Consider the following 21,886-nt stretch of genomic DNA (forward strand, 5'->3'; position numbering starts at 1 on the left):
GACAATAAAGCGCTAACCTCGCTGCAGCGGGCGGCCGGAGCTGGCTCCAAACACAAACACTTGTGTCTGCTTTGGCTGCTCGGTGCTGCTCAACCCCACCCCTCCCCCTCCCCCCCTTAGCCCCCCCTGTAATTGGCCAAGACCACCAGAATTCGGAGAACACAGATGTCACTGACCGTTTTCCTAGGGAGCACATTCATGCCCATCTGCTGCAGCCTCGAAGGCTGTCCGCCTACCCACAAGGCCTTCATTTAATTCTTGTCAGAAAGTAATGTAAATCCAGTTTACCTCCGAGGTCGCAGCCGAGGTCCACGCCAACGAGCCCCCGCAATTTACACACTGTAGTTGTATAGGATGAAAAGAAAGCCTTTCATGTTGCTGCATATTAACCAAGTCTGCCTTCCACGGGGCTTTTTGATTGAGGTTTCTCCTGATTTTAATACAGCCGACGCCAGTTGGTACACCCAGCTTTAGAAAGAGGAAGAAAAATCTAATCTTTAAGCTAAAGTTTCTTCTTTTATAAGGGGAAAAAGAGAGAGAGGAATCCTGGGAAGTGCATTGCGGGGACTTTAATTATCTGTTAGGAGACAAACTCCCCTCCCTGGTGAACGCAGAGCAGACGGGCTGTTCGGCCCTGAATTATCGCTCACTGGGGTCCAGGGAGAATTTGGTTGTCAGCAGTCGTCTCTCCGATGTGAAAATAGTAGGAGGGACGGTTGAATGAGTCTCCGACTTTTCAGTGTCTCTTTCCTGGTATATTTAGAGGGCGTTAAAGAAGCTGACCAGCTTTCTTGGGACCATGCTGATTGAGCAGCAAAGTGAAAGAGCAGGTGGGGATCCGTGTGTGTTCACAGAAGTGCTTTGTGGGAAGTCTAAGAGCACTTACACCTTCCACCATGCCTGCCTTTGTGTGCACATTTATACATTTTGAAGTTACCAGGACAGTGTCCGTTCCTGGAAGGCAAATGGTTTTAAAAACACCTGTAGGGTCAGACAGAGCCCCTGGGAAGCCCAAACAGGCCTTTCTCAGGTGTCTGATGGGGCAAATGACTGAACCTGCTCGACCCTTGACGCTCTCCTCCCAGGAGGAGGGATAGTAAGCCGGCCTCTCCAGGTCCCATCTGAGTCTCGAGCCCTGCACCCGAAGGACAGAGTGTCCCGAGGACAGAGTCCCCTCCACCTGCCCGGGGTCTGTGAGCACAAACCTGGATTAGAAACGGCAGGCACCTTAGTTCAGAAACCCCAAGCATACGAGTCAGCAGACCACGGTTCCTATTTACCACTTTCTAAAGAGAGGGGAAGGTGCAGGTTTTCTTCCCACAGTCTGTAATTTTTGTTTTCATTGTCTAACTTTTTAATTCTGTGGAAAGTAAAATAGTTTTGGCAGAAGCCAGCGTGGCTTCTCCCCCGATTGCCCTGTGGTGGGGAGAGGCGGCCTCTCGGGTCTTGCAGGCGGGGCTGGCCACCGGGGCTGATGGCTCTGGAGTGACCGGCATGATGGTTTCTGGGCCATATCAACCTTTTCGTTTGTTTTGCTTCAGATAATGATGAACTGCGGTGTGATTTTGACCCGTACGAGCAGGGAAAGGCAGCCGAGGTGCCTGGAAGGGCTGCGTGCTGGGACGCAGGTGGACGGGGCCTCAGTGGTGGCGACACAGACACCCCAGAGGACAGTCACAGTCTGGGCTGCACTTCACGGCACGAGCTCTCGTCAGGGGCCAGTGCCCAGCCCAGCACCAGGCAGGTGTAAGTGAGTTCAGGGTGGCCTTTCGCCGCTTCTCAGAGTTTAGCCAGACCATTCCTGTTTGCTTCTATCCTCAAAACAGAACCTTAAACATTGTTTATTATGAAAAAATTCAAATGTGTTCAGAAGTACGAGGGCTGTGACGTGACTTCTTTCCGCGTCAACACTGGCGATCTGTAGTCAATCTTGCCTAAACTATAATTTAATGTCACCTTCTCCCCACCTCCCACCCCACATCTCAGACTTCCCCCACCCCAGTTAGGGTGTGAAGGATGGAATGAACTCCCCAGCTGGTCCCTGTGGTGAGAAGGCTGCTCTGGGATTTCCAGGAACTCGGCTCACATACGTGTGTTACCGCCCCGGTGAGTTTGTCTTGAGGACAAGTCCACTCTGCTTCTCAGTAACCTTCAAAAGTATGAAGCACAGTATGTAACAGATACTCGGCAAATGCTCAACCCTCATTCAGCAGTTTGTAGATACAATACATGTTATTTTATATTTTAAGCCTCTAAGTTAGCTATTAAATCCAAGCATTAAGGAAACGGAAAAACCTAATGTGATCCAGTCATTTAAAAATTTTTCCTGTATCACCATTAGTTTTATACTCGCAAATATTCCTTCATTAGCTAAAAGCAAAGACCAGAATTAACAGCACGTCTCAGATCTCTGCCCTCCTTGTTAGAGAAAGGAGAAAATGAGAGTTCTTCCGCTTGAGGAACTCCCAAAAACAGCGAGCGCAGCGGCTCACAGACAAGGAGGCTCCCCCGAGCCAGGAGCACATTCTCTCTGCGGCACTTCACTCAGTAACAGAACTTGCACAGAGAGTGGGTCCTGAAATCCTAAAACCTCTTACTTCCCAAGTCAGCCTGGAGAGCTCAGGGCCTTGGCTCTGCGGCTGTGGAGAGAGGGGCCTGGGGCTCCGAGGGGTCTTTCTGGTCAGGGGAGGCTGGCGGCCAAGAGCTGGGCAAACAAAAACTCAAAGTGCTATCCTGTCTTTGTGGATGCTGCTCCCCCAAGGTCTCGCAGCAGAAGGAAAATCCTCTTGTCTGCAGGGCCCCTGGCCACTGGGCTGTGCGTGGTGGTCCCTGTGTTGAAGCAGTTGGCATGTGGGTGTCTGGTCTCCTGAGGGGGTGGGTGCTGAGCGGGTGTCCATCACAGGGGCTGCCACTCAAGGAAACACGAGTCCCCACTTGTTCCCAGGCCGGTGGGAGGCTCCCCCCAGGCTGCGGCGGCCCTGCTGACCACACGCACATGCTGAGGGATCACACGGCCACATGGCACACGGCTATTATCCGCCAGGAGTGTGGTCTGCAGTCCCCTGTCCAGAGGCCCACCCCCGCGCTTTGACACTCTTAAGTATAAAATAAATACAGAGCTTTGTGTGTGTCTTGGAGCAAAGATGGGGATAAGGGGCCAGAGTGTTCTGTCTGATCTGTAATCCGGACGCTGTCCCTGAGCCACTTCAGGGCTCCCTGTCCTATGCCTCGGCCTGGGCTGGGGCCCCAGGTGGTTAAACCACGTCGGCTGGGTCTTCAGGTTTGTTTTAGTGCAGACAAAACTCACATCTTTCTTCCTGAAAATGTTTTACCTGGACATAATGTTTCAATTCTCTGATAGAATTTCTATTCATTAATTGAGTGTGGATCTGGAGAATTATTTACGGGTCAATCCCATTATCAGGTGGGTTGAGTGGGGAAAGATATCAAGAACCTAAAGACTCTGCATAACCAAGCAATTTCCTTTCTCAAAACCATGAATGCTAGAGAAACCAACAAGGAACCAAAATCCAAATAAACTAAGAAAAAATTGGGTAACCCTTTGAAAAATGAAGTTTTATTTTTTGAAAAAGGTTTTGACAATATCTGATACAAAGCACTTATTACTTGGTAGCCTCCTGTGCTTCACATATGTTAACTGTTCCTTAAAAAGGTCTGTGAGAGCCCTGGCTGGTGTGGCTCAGAGGACTGAGTGCTGGCCTATGAACCGCAGGGTCGCCAGTTCGATTCCCAGTCAGGGCACAGGCCTGGGTTGTGGGCCAGGTCCCCATTTAGAGGCAGCTGATCAGTGTTTCCTTCTCTTTCTCCTTCCCTTCCCCTGTCTCTAAAAAATAAGATCTTAAAAAGAAAAATAATAACCGTCTGTGAGACTGGTCGCATTAATATCTCTTCCAACAAGGAAAGGGAGACGTGATTAGTCAGGAGCAGAACCCACATTTAAGCCCAGGAAGCTGCCGGCAGCTGCGTGAGAGGCACTTGGTTGCCTTTGATGACAGACAGGGAAAAGCAATTTTCCTTTCCATGTCGCAATTTTCTCCGGCTCCCCCTTTCCCCAAGACCGACTGCTCCTTCGTGGGCCATCTCTAACTTCAGGAGATGCACATGGCTCTTTGCAAAAGAACTCTCCCGGCTGTGGAAATTGTAAACACAGAATTGAGAGCGTTTTGTTGCAATATTAACTTGAGTCCCCACATTGGCACTGAGGCCTCATGAGAAGTAAGTCAACTCCCCAGCCCTGGCGATTTCCTGTCACTGGTGCTCCAAGCGTTTTCCCTGCACAGCCAGGGCCCCCGGGGTGGGGCATCCGTGGGTTTGCATCCCGACGGTTGAGCGGGCATCTCCACGGCCCCTTTCGAGGCAGCACAGACAGTGCCATCTGTTCTTTTAAAGATGGACAGAGTTCCCTTTCAGCAGAGTTCTCTTCTCCTGCTCTCTGCTCAGGGCTTCGGACCAGTTGCTCATCCCTGCCTCTCCTCCGCCCCTTCATTGGCTCGTCCTGCACTTCACCTGGAGTCGGTGGACAATGCCCACCGCCCAGAGCATACCTTTCAGATGGAAGGCCCTTCCGAGTCTCCAAAGCATGTTTTCCGGCTCTATGAATGCCCCCTGATGTTGTGGTGGCCCTGGACTCAGGGCCCTACCGAGTCAGTGTGTCTGGGTGTCCATGCCTGTTGCTCACCTGGGCTGCAGAGACACGAAGAGGACCCTCCCGGAAAGGGCGTCTGGAGCCTCAGGAAGGACCAGATGGCAGGCCTGACTCACCTTGACCTCAGGAGTTGCTCTCCCAGCCTCAGGCCAGGCTGATGCCCGTCACCTGTCACAGTGCTGATGGAGAGGTAACTGTAGCTGAGTGAGGCACAGCCCCATGGTGAGGGGCTCTTCTCTTTCTTCTTCTGTCTTCCTGAGGCTGGCAGGTGACCCGTTCATGACCCGGAACACTCTCATTGCATAGCTGGTTTGGATAAGCTGGGGGTGAGGCCCAGGCAGGAGATCCTGGGCAGCACCAAAGGCCTCCTCTTTGAACCCGTGTGGCCTCGGGCTGGGGGTGTATGTAATGCGCCTTAGTGTGAATGATTCCCTTTCTTGGGTATCTAGTGTTATTCCACAGTTATCTGTTTGTATGTTTGACTGCTTTTTATAGCCTCTTTTTACTTAACTTTTAAGAAAAAAATATACAGGGGACATTAAAATAGGAAAAAAATAGCCCTGGCTGGTGTGGCTCAGCGCACTGAGTGCCAGCCTGTGTTCGATTCCCAGTCAGGGCACAGGCCTGGGTTGCAGACCAGGGGTCCCCAGTACGGGGAGCATGAGAGGCAACCACACACTGATGTCTCTCTCTCTCTCTCTCCCTCCTCTAAAAATAAATAAATAAAATCTTTAGAAAAGTAAAGAAAAAATAATCCATAGGCTATGAAAATATCAGGAAACACCCATTATTCAATTTAGAAATAAAGTATAGTTCACAGAGTGCCAAAAATCGTTCAGGAGGGCAAAAATTGGTATGTGTTAAAATCAAAAATGACTTTTTTATAAGTGAAGCTGGCCAAAAGCTCCAGCAAGACCGCTGCCTGAAGGGGCATTTCTGCGGCTCCGGCCTCTGTTCTGCTGACCACAACCCTCACAAGTCTGCACGGACGGCTGGATTCCAGAACGTTTCTCCTGTTGCAGTATTTTCTTCCTGCAACAGGAAGACCACTTCTACGTTCCCTGTCTCAAGTATGGTAACAGCATCCGTTCAGCTTTCAGCTCTGACAAGGCAGAATTTAGGTCTCATCTCTACGACCATCATATCCATCTGACATCGGTACTGCCTTTACTTCCCACACAGCTCGCAAGTCCGCCAATCTGCTGCATCTCCTATACTCTCGCTCTGGTCCAGTGTCTTGCTACCTCTCACCTGGGTTACTGCAGTAAGTGCCTAACCGAGCCACCTGCCATCTCTCTCTTGCTCCCCACCCCCAGTGCGTGCTACAGCCAAACCGAGACATCTTTTCGAAATGCCAAGCTGCTCGTGTTCCTACTGCTACCAGGAATTTCCATCACGTGTGGGGAAACATAAAGGTGCTTACCTGGCATGCAGAGCCCTGCTAAGCTCTCCAGCCTCCCTTCTCCTTTTATCTCTAGTTCAGCCAACCTGCCCTGTTCGAGTTCCCTCTCTACTTCCTCTCGCTCATTAAGCAGTGTGCCCTTTGAGAGCTGAATCCAGGCATCACCCCTCGGAGGGACCCCCTGACCTGCCCTCACTTTACCCAAATGGTTGGGTCAGGTCGCAGCTCTGTCACAGACCCGCACGCCCCATGTCCCTCACAGCACTCAGACGAAAGGAGAGATGTATGATCTTGTGCATCAGGAATTAGGGTGTCGAGTGCAGACACAAAAGCAAGGACGTATATTTATTTAGTAATCAACCTCTTAGATTCAAGCCATCCTTTCTAGACCACAGAGAAAAGTATACATAAAAATATTGTACGATGGGTTCTCAAAAGAGCCAGGAGTTTTCCAGTAAATAAAATCAGCTATTCTTCCGCAATAGACAGCCTGGGTTCTATAGGTTGCGGCTGAGCATGTAATTTAAGACCTGGAAGGATATATTTTTTTCAATTTTTCAATTATTTTATTGTTGTTCAATTACAGTTGTCTGCATGTTCTCCCCATCTCTCTACCCCACTCCAGCCAAACCGACCCCATTGTAAAGGAGCCAAGCTCCGTTACAATGTGGCCCTGTTCACTGAAGACACCTGTCAGCTCTGCACCAGCGTGTTCAGTTGCAGCGGAAGGAGACCCATTTATCCGTACGATACACTTAGGAAGTTGGGTTCTCTGTTGCTCCCCTCTTATTTCGGAGTGTGCCTGGCTGTGAAGAGCTTTACTGTCATTGCCTGTTTTGGTCCAGGTGGCGCGAAGAATGTGCCCGGGGAGTCATCCGCGGTTCTCAGGGCCCACCTCACACCTGTCTGAGCGGCGGGCTTGCTGTGGCCCCAGAGGAGGCCGGCGTGGCGAGGTCAAGGGGTCCGCACTGACCGCAAGGATGCAATAGCCTCGTAATCAGGGGTGCGCTCACTGCAAGGTCACCCACGTGGGACCTCGGGTTCTGCCAGGACAGAGGCCGCAGGCGTTCCTGCAGCTCCCGGCATTTGCTTGAGTACTGCAGATAACTGAGTCCTACCAGGGCCTCCTCAGCTGAGACTCCATGTCTTCTCCCAGGTGACGGAGTGCGGACCCGGGGACACTGCCTCCTCGGGGGCCATGCAGGACCGTCGGGGTGCCGCAGCGGCGCTCCTGGAGGACTGCCAGCACCTGCTGGCCCGGATGACCCAGGCACCCACGCCCAGCACGAGCGAGGACATGCTGAGTGGAGGTGAGGCTCTCTCTGACCAGCTTCCCCTCCGGGCAGGTGACCCAGCAGAGCGCGGATGGAGCCGGAATGGGATGGGGCTGCGGGCGGGAGGAGGCCCACTTTGTTGCCCTGAATTGCTGTCAGTTCTCATTTTAGGCTTCAGTAAACAGGAGGCTACAAGAAACAGTTTAGTTCAGGAGGAACAAAGGCTCTGAGTGGGCGGGTGCCATAAATTTCAATTACTAAAAAACTGAAGCAACTTCTCAATGGTGGCACATCTTTTTTTCACACCGGGCTCTTGCGCCTCATCAGTTCCCATAGATGTCCCTGGTTTCCAGAGACCTGTCCCCACACGGGCCCTGTCCCTCCGTTTTGGATCATCAACACATTTCTCAGGTTACGTGCACGTCCCACTTGTAAAATAAAGGCGCGTACCGATAAATCCACCTTGCACCATGATCAGGGCTGACGAATTTGGCTTCTTGCTCATTCCATAGTTTGTGCCTTCAGTTGGAGGTGCGGCCTTGTTCAGGAAGTTTCCATCACTGAGAATAGGAAGTCACAGCGATGCTCATCGCTTCTCCAGTCCTCCATTTCTGTCTGTGTCCCTCGTGAGTGCGTTCCCTGTTCTTCGTTGGGTTTGCAGTGGTTTGTGCTCCTTGCAGAAGTAGGGTTCCCACTCGACACGCCCACGCCCACATCTTCTGCTGTTGGTGATGACATAACCGAGGCTCTGGGCCTTCTTCCCACGAGCTTGCAGGTGCGCACACAGCTCCCCAGGGCACACAGCATAAGCAGGCTGTGGGAGCCACTTGGCACAGGCCGACACCTGGCCCCCTGTCTTAGGAAAACGAGGTCAGCAATGTGGAAGACGGGCAGTGAGACAGGCAGGAATCTCTGGGATGAGAGGGAAAATGGATTTCAGAGTCCACAGAGGTGATGCCCAGTTAGACTTGGACAGGAAGAGAGAGCAAATGGTCCAGACTGGGTCCTGGTGTCAGACTTGGGCAATTCGGTGAAGGACACGGTGGGAGGGCCCATCTCAGCAGTAAGAGGGGACACAGAGGTGGGGAAGATGCTGAGCCCGGTCAGGGGTGTGGAGCCTGCGGTGTCTGCAGGACAGGCACCTGGAGGCACCTGGCTGGCGTCCTGGGGAAGGGTGTGCACTCCAGGACTCAGAGGGTACAGGTGTTCAGGGCATGCTGCTCCCTGTGGCCTCCAGGACAGCCACACCCCAGCAGGGCCTGGGCAGCATCAAGAGCCAGGCACGAACATTTTTGCGGCAAAACCTTTGACTAAGCTCCTTCTGTAGGATAAACACACCTGGAAACAGCCTCCAGTCACTTCAAGTCACTTTGGGTGTCAAACTTAAGAAAAACCTTCAAGCTTCCAGAGATTTTTGGGTCTACGAAGTTTGCATAGGAGATCGTGGACTTGCGTAGAGAATTAGGTTGGGTGGCCATGGAGGAATTAAATATGTCTGCAATTGTGAAGGAAGGACATTCAAATTCCGTCTGGGCTCTCTGTGTGCATTTTCTGCATTCGGGGGTCATCCACAGTGAAAGTGTGGGATGGGGAGGTTTGGAGAACAAAGAGCCTGCGTCCCCAGCTGCCACAGGCCCCAAATGCCACTCTGGCTCAGCCCCTTTCTCACTTTACAGGGAAAATAATATTTCCTGCATTCCTGTCTCTGATTCTTCATGCAGAGATAGTCGCTGAAGTGCTTTACTTCCTGCTAAAAACCTTTCTTCATGCCTCGCTGCCCCCATTGACCTGCAGGGCCGCAGGGACAGGTAGCTTCTCGCCATTGTTCTGGGAGCCTGAGCCGCAGCTCAGACCAGCCGGCAGGACGAGGGGAGTGTTTCCGCCGCCACGAGGTGCTTCGTCACATCACAACATGGGGAGCTCCTAGCCTTTCTTCTGAGAGCCATTTCCTCCCCTGAACTCTGACCTTTCCAGCTTCCCTCCCCAGCGAGCTGAGGACCCTTATCCAGGAGGCCAAGGACATGAAGTGGCCCTTTGTGCCTGAGAGGTGGCAATACAAACAAGCCGTGGGCCCAGAGGACAAAGCCAACCTGCAGGACGTGATTGGCCCCGGGCTGCAGCCGTTACTGGTAGGGGACCCACGGCACCTGTCCCTCTGACCCCCCCCACCGTCCACCCCCCTGCAACACCAGCCAAGCATTGAGACCTAAGTGGTGCAATAGATTGAATTTCTTTGAGGTGCGCACCGTGGTCACCTCTGCCAGACTGACTAATGAGGGGGAAACAGCTTCCAGACAAGTGTCGCGAGCCCTCAGGAATCGCTGTCAGAAAACCAGATTAAGTGAAAGGGAGGGGTGCTCAGCGGGTCTGAGCAGCAACCTGTCTCCTGGAACGCTCCCCGGCCAGGTGGGCCACAGCAGTAGTGTGGCCGCGCCGCGCTGCACAGCACCTTTGTTCTGAGATGCTTCTTTCTACCAGTCAGGTAGCTCAAGTACAGGGTGGGGCAAAAGAAGGGTTACAGTTGTTCGTGTGGAAAATAATGTAATAATAAAACTAGAATCAGCTCTGTGTTCCGTGTACTTACAAGTGTAAACCTGCTTTTGCCCCGCCCTGCAAGTAAATTCACCACCATTTCCGTCTGAGCAACTGGAGCCCGGCAGCCCTGCGCCCTCGCCGCCTCCATCACGTCGAAGCCGCTGACGTGCCCCCTCCCCAACCCCACGGAGCCCCACCGCGAGGGCCGAGCCTCGGAGCCGAGCTCGAGCCGGGTCTGGGCCCCGGTTTCTGCTCAGGGTCTGAGGCAGCCTCAGCAGCACTTGCTGGCTTTTTATAAACATCCTTCCTCATCCACCTTGTCTCAGAGGCTGTCAAGGAAGAGAGTGTATGAGCTTATATGCACTTTTTTCTCACATAAAAATATGTTTGTCTGCAGACTAGGAATTACAAGCAATGACGATAAACTTTTTATTTTATGGGTTTACATGGGAATGTGTTTGGGCTCATCTCCAAATATGTGTACAAGACACTGTCTTCACCTTCAAAACAAAAATACAAGACAGACCCTGGTCGTTGTGCACATCACAGCATCTTTGCAGATTCAGTAGAGACAGTGAAACTGCACCTTCCCCAGCCACGGCCCCCCGCCCCTGCCCCTGCCCCCAGCCAGGCTGAGCTAAGCAGAGGGGCTGCATCAAAGCAAAGCAGATTGCAGGGCCCAGTGCGAGGCTGAGCCTGGCTTTGCTCGAGTGCGCTTGCTGTCGCCCCGAGGAGTGGAGCGATAACCATCACTTACACATCACTGCGCAGTCTACAAAGCGCTTGCACAAGTGCCACCTCGCTGAATTCCCAAAACGGCTCTCTGGCGATTGTTACCTCCACCCTCCCACTTGACCACCAAGAACATTGCATGCGGTGCAGGGAGCTGGCCTGGCCCAGGGAATAGACCAGTGAGTGGCGGGGGGTGGGGTGGGGGACTCCAGTTGTCCCGGGAGGGGCCCAGGTGCAGAGCTTGGGGCAGCTCACTCTGAAGGGAGCCTTGTCCGGTAGGACACCAACAGCAACAGAAGTGTCCCTACCTGCGGCCCCATGTGCCAGCCCCAGGCACACATGGCTCATAAGTGCTTGAGATGTGTCGAGTAAGAATGAAGAGTGCATTGTTTAAAGTTTTATTTAATATTATTTTAATTTCTACATAAATAGCCATGTGTGGCTAAGGCCACTATGCCACTGGGCAGCACAGAGCAGAGGCAGAAACGCTGGACAGGAGACCTCCCCCAGCAGGGGTGGGGTTACCTGGAGACCTGAGGACAGCCACTCCTGGGCCCATCTGTCACCAAGTCAAAGGCTCTGGCATGAGGGTCTGTCTACCAGCACCAGGCAAGCCCTCAGGTGACCGTGATGCTCGCATTTGGGAGCCACTGTCCTGAGAGAACAGTGGGGTGGTGATGGCATTGAGGGGGCAGGCAGGAGCCCCAGAGGGGCCAGGGTGGGGCAGCGGGCGGAATAGAAACCTCTTTCCTGTCACTTCTGGGGAAAGCCCTGTGTGATCCCGCTGGGTGGTGGCATGTGAGCACTTGACAAGGCTTCCACAAGGTGAGGGCAGAACCCCTGCTTTGGCCTTGGGGCCTAGAAAGTTCTGAATTCCACATGTGGCCTGAGAGACGAGGGGCTGCCCCACGTTGCCCCAGGCTCCTCAGTGCATCCACCCTGCGTTCAGAGAGTTCAGAGCCCGTGCTGGTGCTGACATCAGCTAAAAGACTAAAGGGGATGTTACAGCAGCCGGCGTTCCTGCTGCATTTGGTGGGGGTGTGTGAGCAGGAAGACAACCTGCTCTCAGCTGTGAGGCTGTTGTAAAAATCGGCTCATTATTCCTCCCCCTTTCCCTCCCGTTCCTGAGTAGACGGCACCATTGGGGAAACTGAGGCAGGCGACCTATGAGAGGTTTTTGTGCCGCTGCTCACATCGGCGCACTGGATTCTTTGGCCTCTACTGGGTCTACTGGATTTCCCCCGGGAGCAATCTCCTCCTGGGCCGACCCAGCGAGCAATAAGTCACATAGTCACATCTGCGAAAGTGAGCCCGTCGCGCTGCACCTGGGCACCTGTGCTCCGCAGAGCCCGGGACCACTGAGCCTGTGGACGCAGCGGCACCCTGCCCTGGCTTGGTGAAAGGGTAGGGGAGACTCCACAGTTTGTGGATCTCCCCATGCCACCAGTTTCAATATTAGACTTTCCTGAGGCTGATTGGCCAACTTTTAATAATCAGTTATGGTAAGATTCTGTTCTCACAAAGAAACCTTTGAAGGCTGCTGAGTTCGTCTATTCAGTTTTTCCCCTACAGTTTTTCCTCTTTCCTCTTCTTACAGTTTTTCCCCTACATCTAAGCTTTCTACAGTGTTTTTCCTCAGATGAATCCTTCCCATAAAATGCTTTCCCTCCTTTTTAAAAGGATCATTACATATGTTTAAGTTAGTTTCACAAGCAGAAGGTCGAATGGAGCACGTAAGATACAAGGCGAGCGGTAGACAGCTGAGTGCCTGAGTGGCTGACGTTTGGGCCCTTCAAATGTTGCTTAATCGAGAAAGATGTGTGTGTTTTGTGCTACGCTTCCTGCCCTCCACGCTGCCCCCATCCCCGTTCTACCCTGTCGGCCCTCCTCCAGTGTGTGACCACAGGCAGAAATTCATGGCGGGGCCACCCTCCCCCGCAGCCACACGAAGCTGGCCGACTGGAGTCAGCCCCGCTCTCCCTGAAAAACACCTGCGGACACCCCAGAAACCTGGGAGATGGGAGACTAATGTGGCTGGAAAAGCCGGGCAGGGTTTCTGGCATTGTGTCCTCTCCCCAGGTAGGTGGGTCCTTTCCGGGATGATACCAATTATTTATTGCAAAAACATCTGTTGATAACTGCAGCTGCCCTTGGGGGACAAAGCACATCCCGGGTTGCAGGCTGTGGGGACCTCACTCCCGCTCTCACTAGTTTCCGACTATTCAGGGACACCCTGCCGACCAGGGTTACCATCCTCCGACCGTCTCCTCAGCCATAGAAATGCCCTGCGGCTTTGAAGTGTGATTTCATCTCAATCGCTGATTTATATCCCGGGCCATTGTGTGGTGGGAAAGAGGGGGAACTTTTTGTTTTCTGTTTAATTGTATATTGCCTGACACTTTGACCTGTATTATTAGTATTAGTAAGAAAAAGGATTTTCTCCTTCTCTTATTTAAAAATAAAATTTCAAGGGAAAGTAAGCTCTCCTTCAGCTCTTTTCACTCAAAACAATGTTTACACTTTGAGAGGGAGAGATGAAAAGCACGAGCAATTTTTTCAAGTGCTGGGGAAGGCGTTTCGGTTTCTGAAAGAGAACAGTGAGGCTCTTATAAATATCATTCAGGGAAACCTTTGATGGATTTCTCAAAAGTACTGAAGGCATTTAGTTTCTGTGGCAGGCGGGCGCTACTCCAGCCGGGAGCCTGCCTGGCTGTGAGGGCCCAGGGGCCTGGCCGGCCTCGGTGTGGGTGCCACCTTTGTTTCCAGGGACGTTCACTTTTCTGGAAAGAACAATATCTACGCAATGAGTAGAAGATATGAAAATACAGCTCTTAAAAGGTGGATACAGGGCATGCTTGGGTTTGCCCTCCTTGGCGGTTGGGACTGAGGTGCCAGGCAGGGACGACAGTGTGACTGATACCTGGTGTGACTCCTCCCTGGGAACTGGCAGCGGGGTTCCTGTCTGGGGACCAGAGGGCCATGTTTATGACACGCTGGCTGAAGTGCCATCCGAGGAGAGGAAGCAGGCTCAGAAGTAGGGTCTGTCTCCCATTTTCTCTTCAGCTTTGCAGCCGAGATCGTAGGTCATCGGCAGCCTTCACACCACAGATATTTGGGACATGTCTCTGCTGCCTCACAGTATTCCACGGGAGACCAAGAAAATAAATGCCAAGCTGATTTCTTATGCTATCTTGGGTGAAAAATCTGTGGATAAGTCAAGTTTGGTCAATTTGGCTTCCAGAAAAATTTTTTCTAATATATCTTAATCTTGGTGCTTTAAGTTGTTGATATTTTAATTGTTGAACAACTTAAACTATGAAAGGGTCAAGAGTTAAAACATAAATAAACGGGAACGAATGTAAGAGTTGATTGTTACAAGATGGCAGGGAAATGTTTTAACCCCCCCCCCAGTGTGATTTTAGGAAAAGATAAGTAAAGTGTGGATTTATGAGGAAGTTGAAAAGCGACACGGGTGTGCTGACCGGGTAAGGTGGGAGAGGCTCTCAGGGAAACGACAAAGTTCCCTCCATGGATAAGCTCTGGGTTAACACAGGCTCTGAAAGCGCACTAAGAACCACTCACTGCAGGACCCGGTATTCCTGTCAATCACAGAGGACCAGACAGCAGAGCTTGGTATCATTACGACTATGATTCTTTCAGCAACTGATTTGCTCAAACAAAGTTTTCACCTTCAACTCTGTGCTTTGGGGTTTTAACAGCTTGGCCCTCTTTCATCAGGATGCAAAGAGCAAAGAGAACGCACACCGCACATTCATTCCTTCGTTCAGCAAAGCGTTACTGTTGGCATGGCCAGCAGACACTTCACTCAGAGCTCTGGCACAAACGCAAGAGAAGCAGAATCCCCAGCCCATGTCCTGGCCACCAGGACGGAGAGATGGACCACACTTGGCCGGAGGCCTGTGGTTGGGTGGCCTCGCATCTGTGGGACGTCTCACCTGTATAGATGCTCTGAGCCCGTTGCTCAGTCCTCCCAGGCGTGGCCACAGGACTGTCTCTGCCAATGAAACGTAGTCAGCAGTGACACAGGCCAGTCCCCAGCAGCCTTATAAGCCATTGTGAGCTCGGCCGCTGGATGTTTTCCTTTGCCTCCACCTGGACCCAGAGAGAACAACAGATGGGGAGCATCAGAGCCAGAGCAACAGGCAGCCAGAGGAGTAGGGGAGGAGTTCTTCAAGAATGTGATGAGGACACATGAACGCCACATCAGGAGACGGAGGCCATTCCTCTTGTGCACACGTCAGAGTTCCGTTGTCTGGGATCTCTTAGTGAGGTTTTATTAAAGCAGCGCTAACCCTTAATGATGAAACGTTTGCCTCTGCTGTGCTTCTACGCCTGGGATGCTCCGGAGTTTGAGAACGGCGAAGTGACAAAGAGTCTGTGGTTTCTCTCAGCATGCACAGCTGCTGACATTACAGCAGGCACCGTTAGGCCCTTAACCATCTGGGCGATGGTCATTTCGTGCGGACTGAGCAGGAAGCCCGAGGACAGTGGGTGGTGCTCACTCACATCTGCCTGATGCCAGGGCAGGGTTTTGGTAACGAGGACACTCTAGAGAGAGCGGAGGCGGCACAGGTTGGGTTGAAGAAGGTGCTTGGAGCCCTGTCTGGGTTTGAGTCCCAGGGCTGCCCCTCGGTAGGTCCATCATCGGGGACAGCTGTGCGCGTCCACTGTGCTGCCCCTGAGCAGTGGCAACAATCGCACCCACTTCGTGGATTATTGGGGGAGACAGTGAGGGGGTGACCTGGGGTGCTCGTCATAGGCCCCGGCACTTAGAAACGCAGCTGCTGTCATCACATACCCGCCGACCGACAAAGGACACAGTGTGGGGCCAGCCAGAATTCGGCTGTGCAGTGACATGGGTGGAAGCTAACACAGTTACAGCTATAAGGCAAGACAGGCCGAGCTAAGGTCAGACAGACTACCCAGGCCTCCGTCTGGATTTCACTGTCAGGACGTCCAAAGATGGCTGTGGTGCGTTTTCAGAATCACCAGGACAGTGGGAAACTCCAGAAGTCACATGGTTACTGGAGGGACGACTGTCACCAGCAGATGCTTCTAGGAGTTTGAATACAAGGAGAGCCAACAAGCAGTCACGGATTGGAAGTTTGTTGGCTCCTCACAGGGTGGGGTGGTGGGTTCATGGGAGCTGTGTGAAGACAGAGCTGGAGGTGAGGCAGAGGAGACAGTGACGTCAGACATGCCTCGGGAACCAGCTTCAAAGAGACGGAGAACCGGAACAGGGGCTGCAGAGAGACTGCCGTGTCCTGGACATCTGTGCCCTTAAGTTCGTACCACGGAATCTAACCTCCAAGTGACGGTTTTGGAGGTGGAGGCTTTTGGGGGTGATGAGCCCTCCTGAGTGGGGTCAGTGCCCGTATGAAAGAGGTCGCCGGGAGCCACAGTGAGAAGGTGCCATCTGTGGACCTGGAGGCCAGCCCTCATCAGCCAGCAAACCTGTGTTGCCTTGACCATGGGCTTCCAGCCTCTGGAACTGTGGGACACGCCTCTATTGTTCCCAAGCCCCAAGTCTGTGTTGTTCTTGTTACAGCATCCTGACAGACAGACAGACAGGACGCACGGCTCAGGGAGGACGTGTTGACATGGAAGTTATTAGGGTATGCTTGTCTGCTGGTGAGAAGGATCCCACAGAGATGAGGGAATGAATGGTGCAGAGGAGAAGGTGGGTGCACATGACATGGTATCTGGGAGGAAGACAGGGAGGAGCTGAGAACAGAGGCGGGGCGGCCTGAGCCTGCGTGGGAGGAGATGCGCAGCTGGGAGCACCACAGGGCTGGCAGATGTGGGCGTGGGCGTGGGCACAAGGACAGCCCTTCTCATGGACTGTCTCAAGGTGAAATAAGAAGCAGGACGAGGTGGAAGGGCCATGGCAGCTCGAAGAGCACAGGGGTCAGCGTAGTGGCTGGGAGGCCTGCTGGGGACCCGTGTCGGGTCCTGGGCACGAATTCAGCATCATGGCTGTGTGTTTTTCTCCAGCCACATTCACTTGCTTGGATAGAGTTCAAATTAGGCAGAGAATTAGGTACAATTTGGGAATTTTAAAATTGAGAATAAATAACATCCATCTTCCTCTCCTGTGTTCAGAACCCACTGGAAGACAATCGCAGAATTATTTATTCTAAATGGGTAGAGAGTAAAGCTTCAGGTATCCAGGCCGTGGGTGGGAGAATTCTTCACTGAGACTCCCATGGTCCCTGGCAGGGCCTCTCTCACTGCACAACAGGGCGGAAGGTGTGAAGTAGGAGGTAAGCCCAGCAGGTGTGCCAGATCAGATAACTCACCTGCCTGGGCAGGCTGGAGGGAGGAGGGCTGGCAGAGGGGAAGGCCAGGCTAGCTCGGGGGTTCTGCAGTCAGCGGCCCTGAGCCACCGGCTGCACTTGCAGAGAGTCTGCACTGATGGGTCCAGGCGCTGTATGGATCTTTCAAGGCCCCTAGTGGTTCTAGTGTGAGGCCACCACCCTCCTCCAAGAGAAACCACGGCTGGAATGGCCAGAGGCACATGACAGAAACAGAAAGCGGCACAGGAGTGAAGAATGTTTTCTTTCATAAGTCATTGCATCAACGCACTGTGGGATTTAGAGAGGCGAGAGGCGAGTGAGGGCCGGAGGGACTGACAGACAGCCCAGTGCAGCTGCCCCAGGGGTTGCAGTCTTGTTAGGGGAAGGGACCTGGGAGACTCTCAGACACAGCTCAGAGCATCCAGTGCTCACGTGGATTCTGTGATGCTGCTGAGGTGAGTTCTCAGGGCCCACTGCCATGGGAGCAGATGGGGAGGTGGGTGAGGGGGCTGTGGTGGGAGGGCCTAGCACGCTGGGCGAGTCAGGGTGAATGCTGGAGCCACAAGGGCCTTAACAACCTCTAGGACAGAGGTCAGGCTCGCAGGTACCCGGCCCCAGGATGCGGAGGTGGTTGTCTATTTTGGCACTGCTTTCTTTTTCTTTAAACAGAAGGTGATGTTTACAGTAGATTTGGGGGGAGCAGGAGGCATTGAGATAGAAAAGATTATAACTGTTTTCCAAAAGTACTTGAGTCTGAGTACTTTTGGGAAAGTACTGTGTTGGGAAAACAAAGGAAGGACCCGCGGAGTGTTAGCATTCTGGGTTTCCCCTTCTCCTCCTCACACGTCAGGAGGCAGGCAGACCCTAAGCACAGAACCCCAGCCCTGCAGCAGGTGGGGTGACTCTGGGCAGGCGTGCTCACCACGCGCACGCCTCTGCAGCCGAAATTTCCCTTTCCTCCGCTCCTGGCAACCACAGTGCCAGATGGCTTCTGGGCTGAGTCCCCTCACCCCGCCCCCCATGAGATCAGCTGCCATTGTCATTGCTATGAACCCATCTCGGGATCCGCTGCTGCTGGGCATCGGGAGGGGCTGGCGCTAATGCAAGCAGCCATGAAAACGGCACACTTTTCCTTGCTTCTGTTCAGCAAAAGCCTTGAGAAAGGCTCGTTAGCATTTTTTCAATCATCTGTGTATTGAAATCTCCTTGCAGAGTTTAATTCCTTTAGCACCTGACTCAGCCTCCCTGCCCTGAAGTTCCCTTTGTGCCTTAAACTCAATTAGCCCGAATTTCTGCTCCGAAAGACACATGTGAGGCAACCGGCGTGTGGCCTGTCCCTGCAGACATGCAGCACGGTCCTGCACACACAGCCATGTGTGTGGACTTCACGTGACCACACGACAAGAAAAACACACAATGTGGAGGCCCTGCAGACAGGCTCCCCCTGAGTCAGCACCAAGGAAGGATGGAGGGACAGCATTCCTGCTCATTTTTACCTCAAGTTACCCAATGCTGGCCAACACTGAATTCCGTCACTGTGTCACGTCTAAGAGGGCCATGCTCCTGAGTCCTCAAGCGGTGTCGGTCCGTGTGGGCCTACACGCAGAAAGAACCGGGTAGAGTCCCTGCACACAGCACGCCTTCCCCAGGCTGCCCTGCAGGGCCTGTGTTGTTTTCTTTTTCTGCCTTTTGGGGGCGGAGCACTCTTTTGAGTTAATCTGACTGTGCAGGACCAGGCTGCGTGCAGTGGGGACCATGGGGACAGCTACTCCAAGTCCTGCTACCATGCGCTCGGGCCTCCTTCATGGCTCCCGGCTTCCTGGGGGACTTTCCCAGGATGCTGGTGATTCTGCTTTGCTGCTGAGGAATTTACTGCCTGCCCTTGGCAGCAAATGAAAGTGGGTGTTAATTTCTCAGAGTGCTGCCAGCCCCGAGGACGAAACCCCCAGTCTGGTGTCCTGCGCAGCAGGCGCGGGTCACAAGGGGAGAGAAGCCAGCAGCCAGGCAGGACGTGCCCCCCCCCCCCACTGCCACCGCCTCCCCCGACCCCCTCCTCGAGCATCCGAAGGGCCCGCAGCCTGGAGGGAGCTAAGTTATGCAGCTGCGGTACTGGGCCCTCCAGCCCAGCTTCCTTCGGGTTCCCACAATGCTATTGAAGTGCTTATTTTCCTCCTGAAGAGACACAAACAGATGCAAACTTCTGTAAACACTTTAGAAATGAATTCAGCGAGTTTGGCCTCTCAGCAGTGCTCAATGGCTGACAGAAAAATGTCTAATTAGTGCAAGTGGAAATAATAGGGCCACTTGGACCCCTTCCATCTCCTCCAAGTCTACTTTCCAAGGAGCTCAAAGGGCCTTTGTCTGGCAGGTCACCCTCTCTCAGGCTTTTGTGTGCCGATCTATTACGAACAGGAGGGGGAATAGATGAGGCCACGCTAGAGACTCGGCGTGTTCACGAGGGGCAGAGTGGGCTTTATAGCCTGTTCACAGGTGCGGGCAGGCAGGTCCCCCACGGCCTCAGCCCAGAGCCGCCCGCACGTGCGGGGGACAGGGTGCCTCCAGCCACATCACCTCAGTAACTGCGCACCTCAGAGGGGGTGAAGAGAAGAAAGGTATTTTTAAACACTGGAGGTTTGATCATTTTCTGAGATAAGCCTTAGAGGTGTTTGGTGTGTGACTATTATTTACTTTTTACTCTGTTGAAAATCCACTGGCTGTCCCTTAGGAGGCCATTTCTGTGCGTCACAGTTTTGTCATACACAACCATGGAATGCACGGATCGACTTTCTCCCCTAATTCTTCTGTAGTTTTCCCTGTCGTTTATTCAGCACCCACAGTGTGCTGGGTGCCGTGCTGAGTGGCCGACCCACATCTCCTCCAGGCCTGAAACAGCACAGCACATCGAAGCAGGGCCGCTGTGCCGTTGGGGGATCACAAAATGGTGCCACGTCTATGGAAAACAGTGTGGCGCTTCCTCTGATACATGATCCAGCAACCCCACCCCGGGCATTTATCCAGAAGAATTGAAAGCAGGGTCTTGAAGAGGTATTTGCCGCATTCATCACAATAACCGGGAGCTTGGAGCAACCCAAATGTCTGTCGGTGGATGAATGGATCTGCAAAACGTGGCCCATGCGTACAGTGGAGTAATGTTCAGCCTCCAAATGCAGGAAATCCTATCCCTGCTACAGCATGGATGAGCCCGGAGGGCGTTACGCTCAGTGAAATAAGCCAGCCACAAAAAAAGGCAAATAGCATAACAATTTCCTTTATATGAGGTGCCTAGAGTAGTCAAATTCATAAAAGCAGAAAGTAAAATGGTGGTTTCCAGGGGCTGGAGAGAAAAAGAAAAGGGGGATCTTTAATGGGTTTAGAGTTCGTATTTGCTGAAGTACTGAAGTGTATGCTTAAAAATGGTGAATATGGTGCATTTTATGTTCTGTGTTTTGACCATAGTTAAAAAAAGAAGGCAAAAGATAGAGACTTGAGTTCCTTCCTGACCCTGACTCTTCCAACTTTGTAACTTTGGAGTCATGTAACCTCTCAACCTCAGGTTCCCTATCTTATTTGGATTTTCTGGTTACAATGAAATTAAATGATCTAATGGGGAACCTGGCAGTGGTTGAAGCCACCAGTTCTGCAGAAAGCAGCTGAGGCTGCAGACCAGAGATGGGATCTCTGTGCGCCCAGCACAGAGAAGCCTCCTCCAGAGACCAGCCGTGGCAAACAAAGCGGGGCAGACATAAAACACCCATTTCTTTTCCATCTTTGGGGTTTTTTAAAAATATTGTATGTATTCATTTTTAGAGAGAGGGGAAAGGAAGGAGAGAGGGAAACATCAGTCGGTTGCCTCTCACACATTATTGTCCTCCACACTAGTTACGTGGGGACCTGGCCTGCAACCCAGGCATGCGCCCCGACTAGGAATCAAACCAGCAACCCTTTGATTCGCAGGTCTGCGCTCAATCCACTGAGCCACACCAGCCAGGGCTCTTTTCCATCTTTGAATTTATATTCTATGAATGTCAAATGAATGAGCTGTTCTCCTTTAAAACTTGTGTTCTTCAGGCCTGGCCTGTGTGGCTCAGTTGGTTGGGCTTTGCCCTGCAAGCTGAAGGGCCGCCGGTTTGATTTGTGGTCAGGGCACAGGCATGGTTGCAGGTTTGGTCCCCTGTCAGGGCATGTGGGAGAGGCAACCACACATCGATGTTTCTCTCCCTCTCTTTCTCCCTCCCTTTCCCTCTCTAAAATCAATAAGCATGTCTTTGGGTGAGGACAAATTTTTAAAAACACCAAAAAACTTGTGTTCTTCAGATTGATGGTTTACTGGACACACCCCAATAGAAGCTTTGAGCATTTGCTTTAGTTGTTTTTTTAGTGGGAAGGAACAGAGGCTCACCCGAGCAAACTCATAAGATGAAGCGTGTTTTATTATGAAGCTACATCACTACAAAGATGCATGTGGGGCCGAAAGGAGGCCCCCGCTCAGGGACGCACACCAGTGGCATGGGGGTTGGCGTTCAGTCATCATTCCCGGGTCTTCACTCTGGTGTTGCCCATAGAAGGGTCCCAGCTAGACCCTACTTCCTGCTTCTTTCCATCCTGTGACTGGGAAATTCCTTCTGTGTTTCTTAGTTTAGATTAGTAAGTTCATTTTCTTGAAGCCAGTTCAGGAAGCCATGGAGCCAGGTGTGGGCGGCGTTCTTAGCTTTGGGGTGGTGGTGGGGTGGGGAGGTGGGGTCGAGGTCAAGTAGCACAAGACGCTGCTGCCTCAGAGGCCCGGCCTGGGGCGGCGCGGTTTCCCTGGGGGGTGTGGTCTGTCGGGCCTGGAAACGCCGGTCCTGGCGCAGGTCTGGCCGACGGCGCTCCCCGTAGCCTGCTGGGTTCTGGAGCTGGAGCGGGGCTGTTTAACAGAGACCTGGGCATGCGCAGATTGCATATCGCCGCTCGTTCTGGAAGA

The 21,886-nt window shown here is 52.7% G+C and overlaps 1 protein-coding gene across 1 annotated transcript in view; it reads left to right on the top strand.

The window, feature by feature from the left end:
• ALPK1 (alpha kinase 1) overlaps nucleotides 1–21,886 on the top strand; it is a 54,871-nt gene that overhangs the window by 10,406 nt on the left and 22,579 nt on the right. The window contains 2 exon segments of the mRNA XM_045202578.3: nucleotides 7,225–7,378; nucleotides 9,317–9,471. Coding sequence (XP_045058513.2) covers nucleotides 7,267–7,378; nucleotides 9,317–9,471 — 267 coding nt within the window. The 5' untranslated portion in view covers nucleotides 7,225–7,266.

Source organism: Desmodus rotundus, chromosome 9 (assembly GCF_022682495.2).
Source record: "Desmodus rotundus isolate HL8 chromosome 9, HLdesRot8A.1, whole genome shotgun sequence".
Lineage (NCBI taxonomy): Eukaryota > Metazoa > Chordata > Mammalia > Chiroptera > Phyllostomidae > Desmodus > Desmodus rotundus.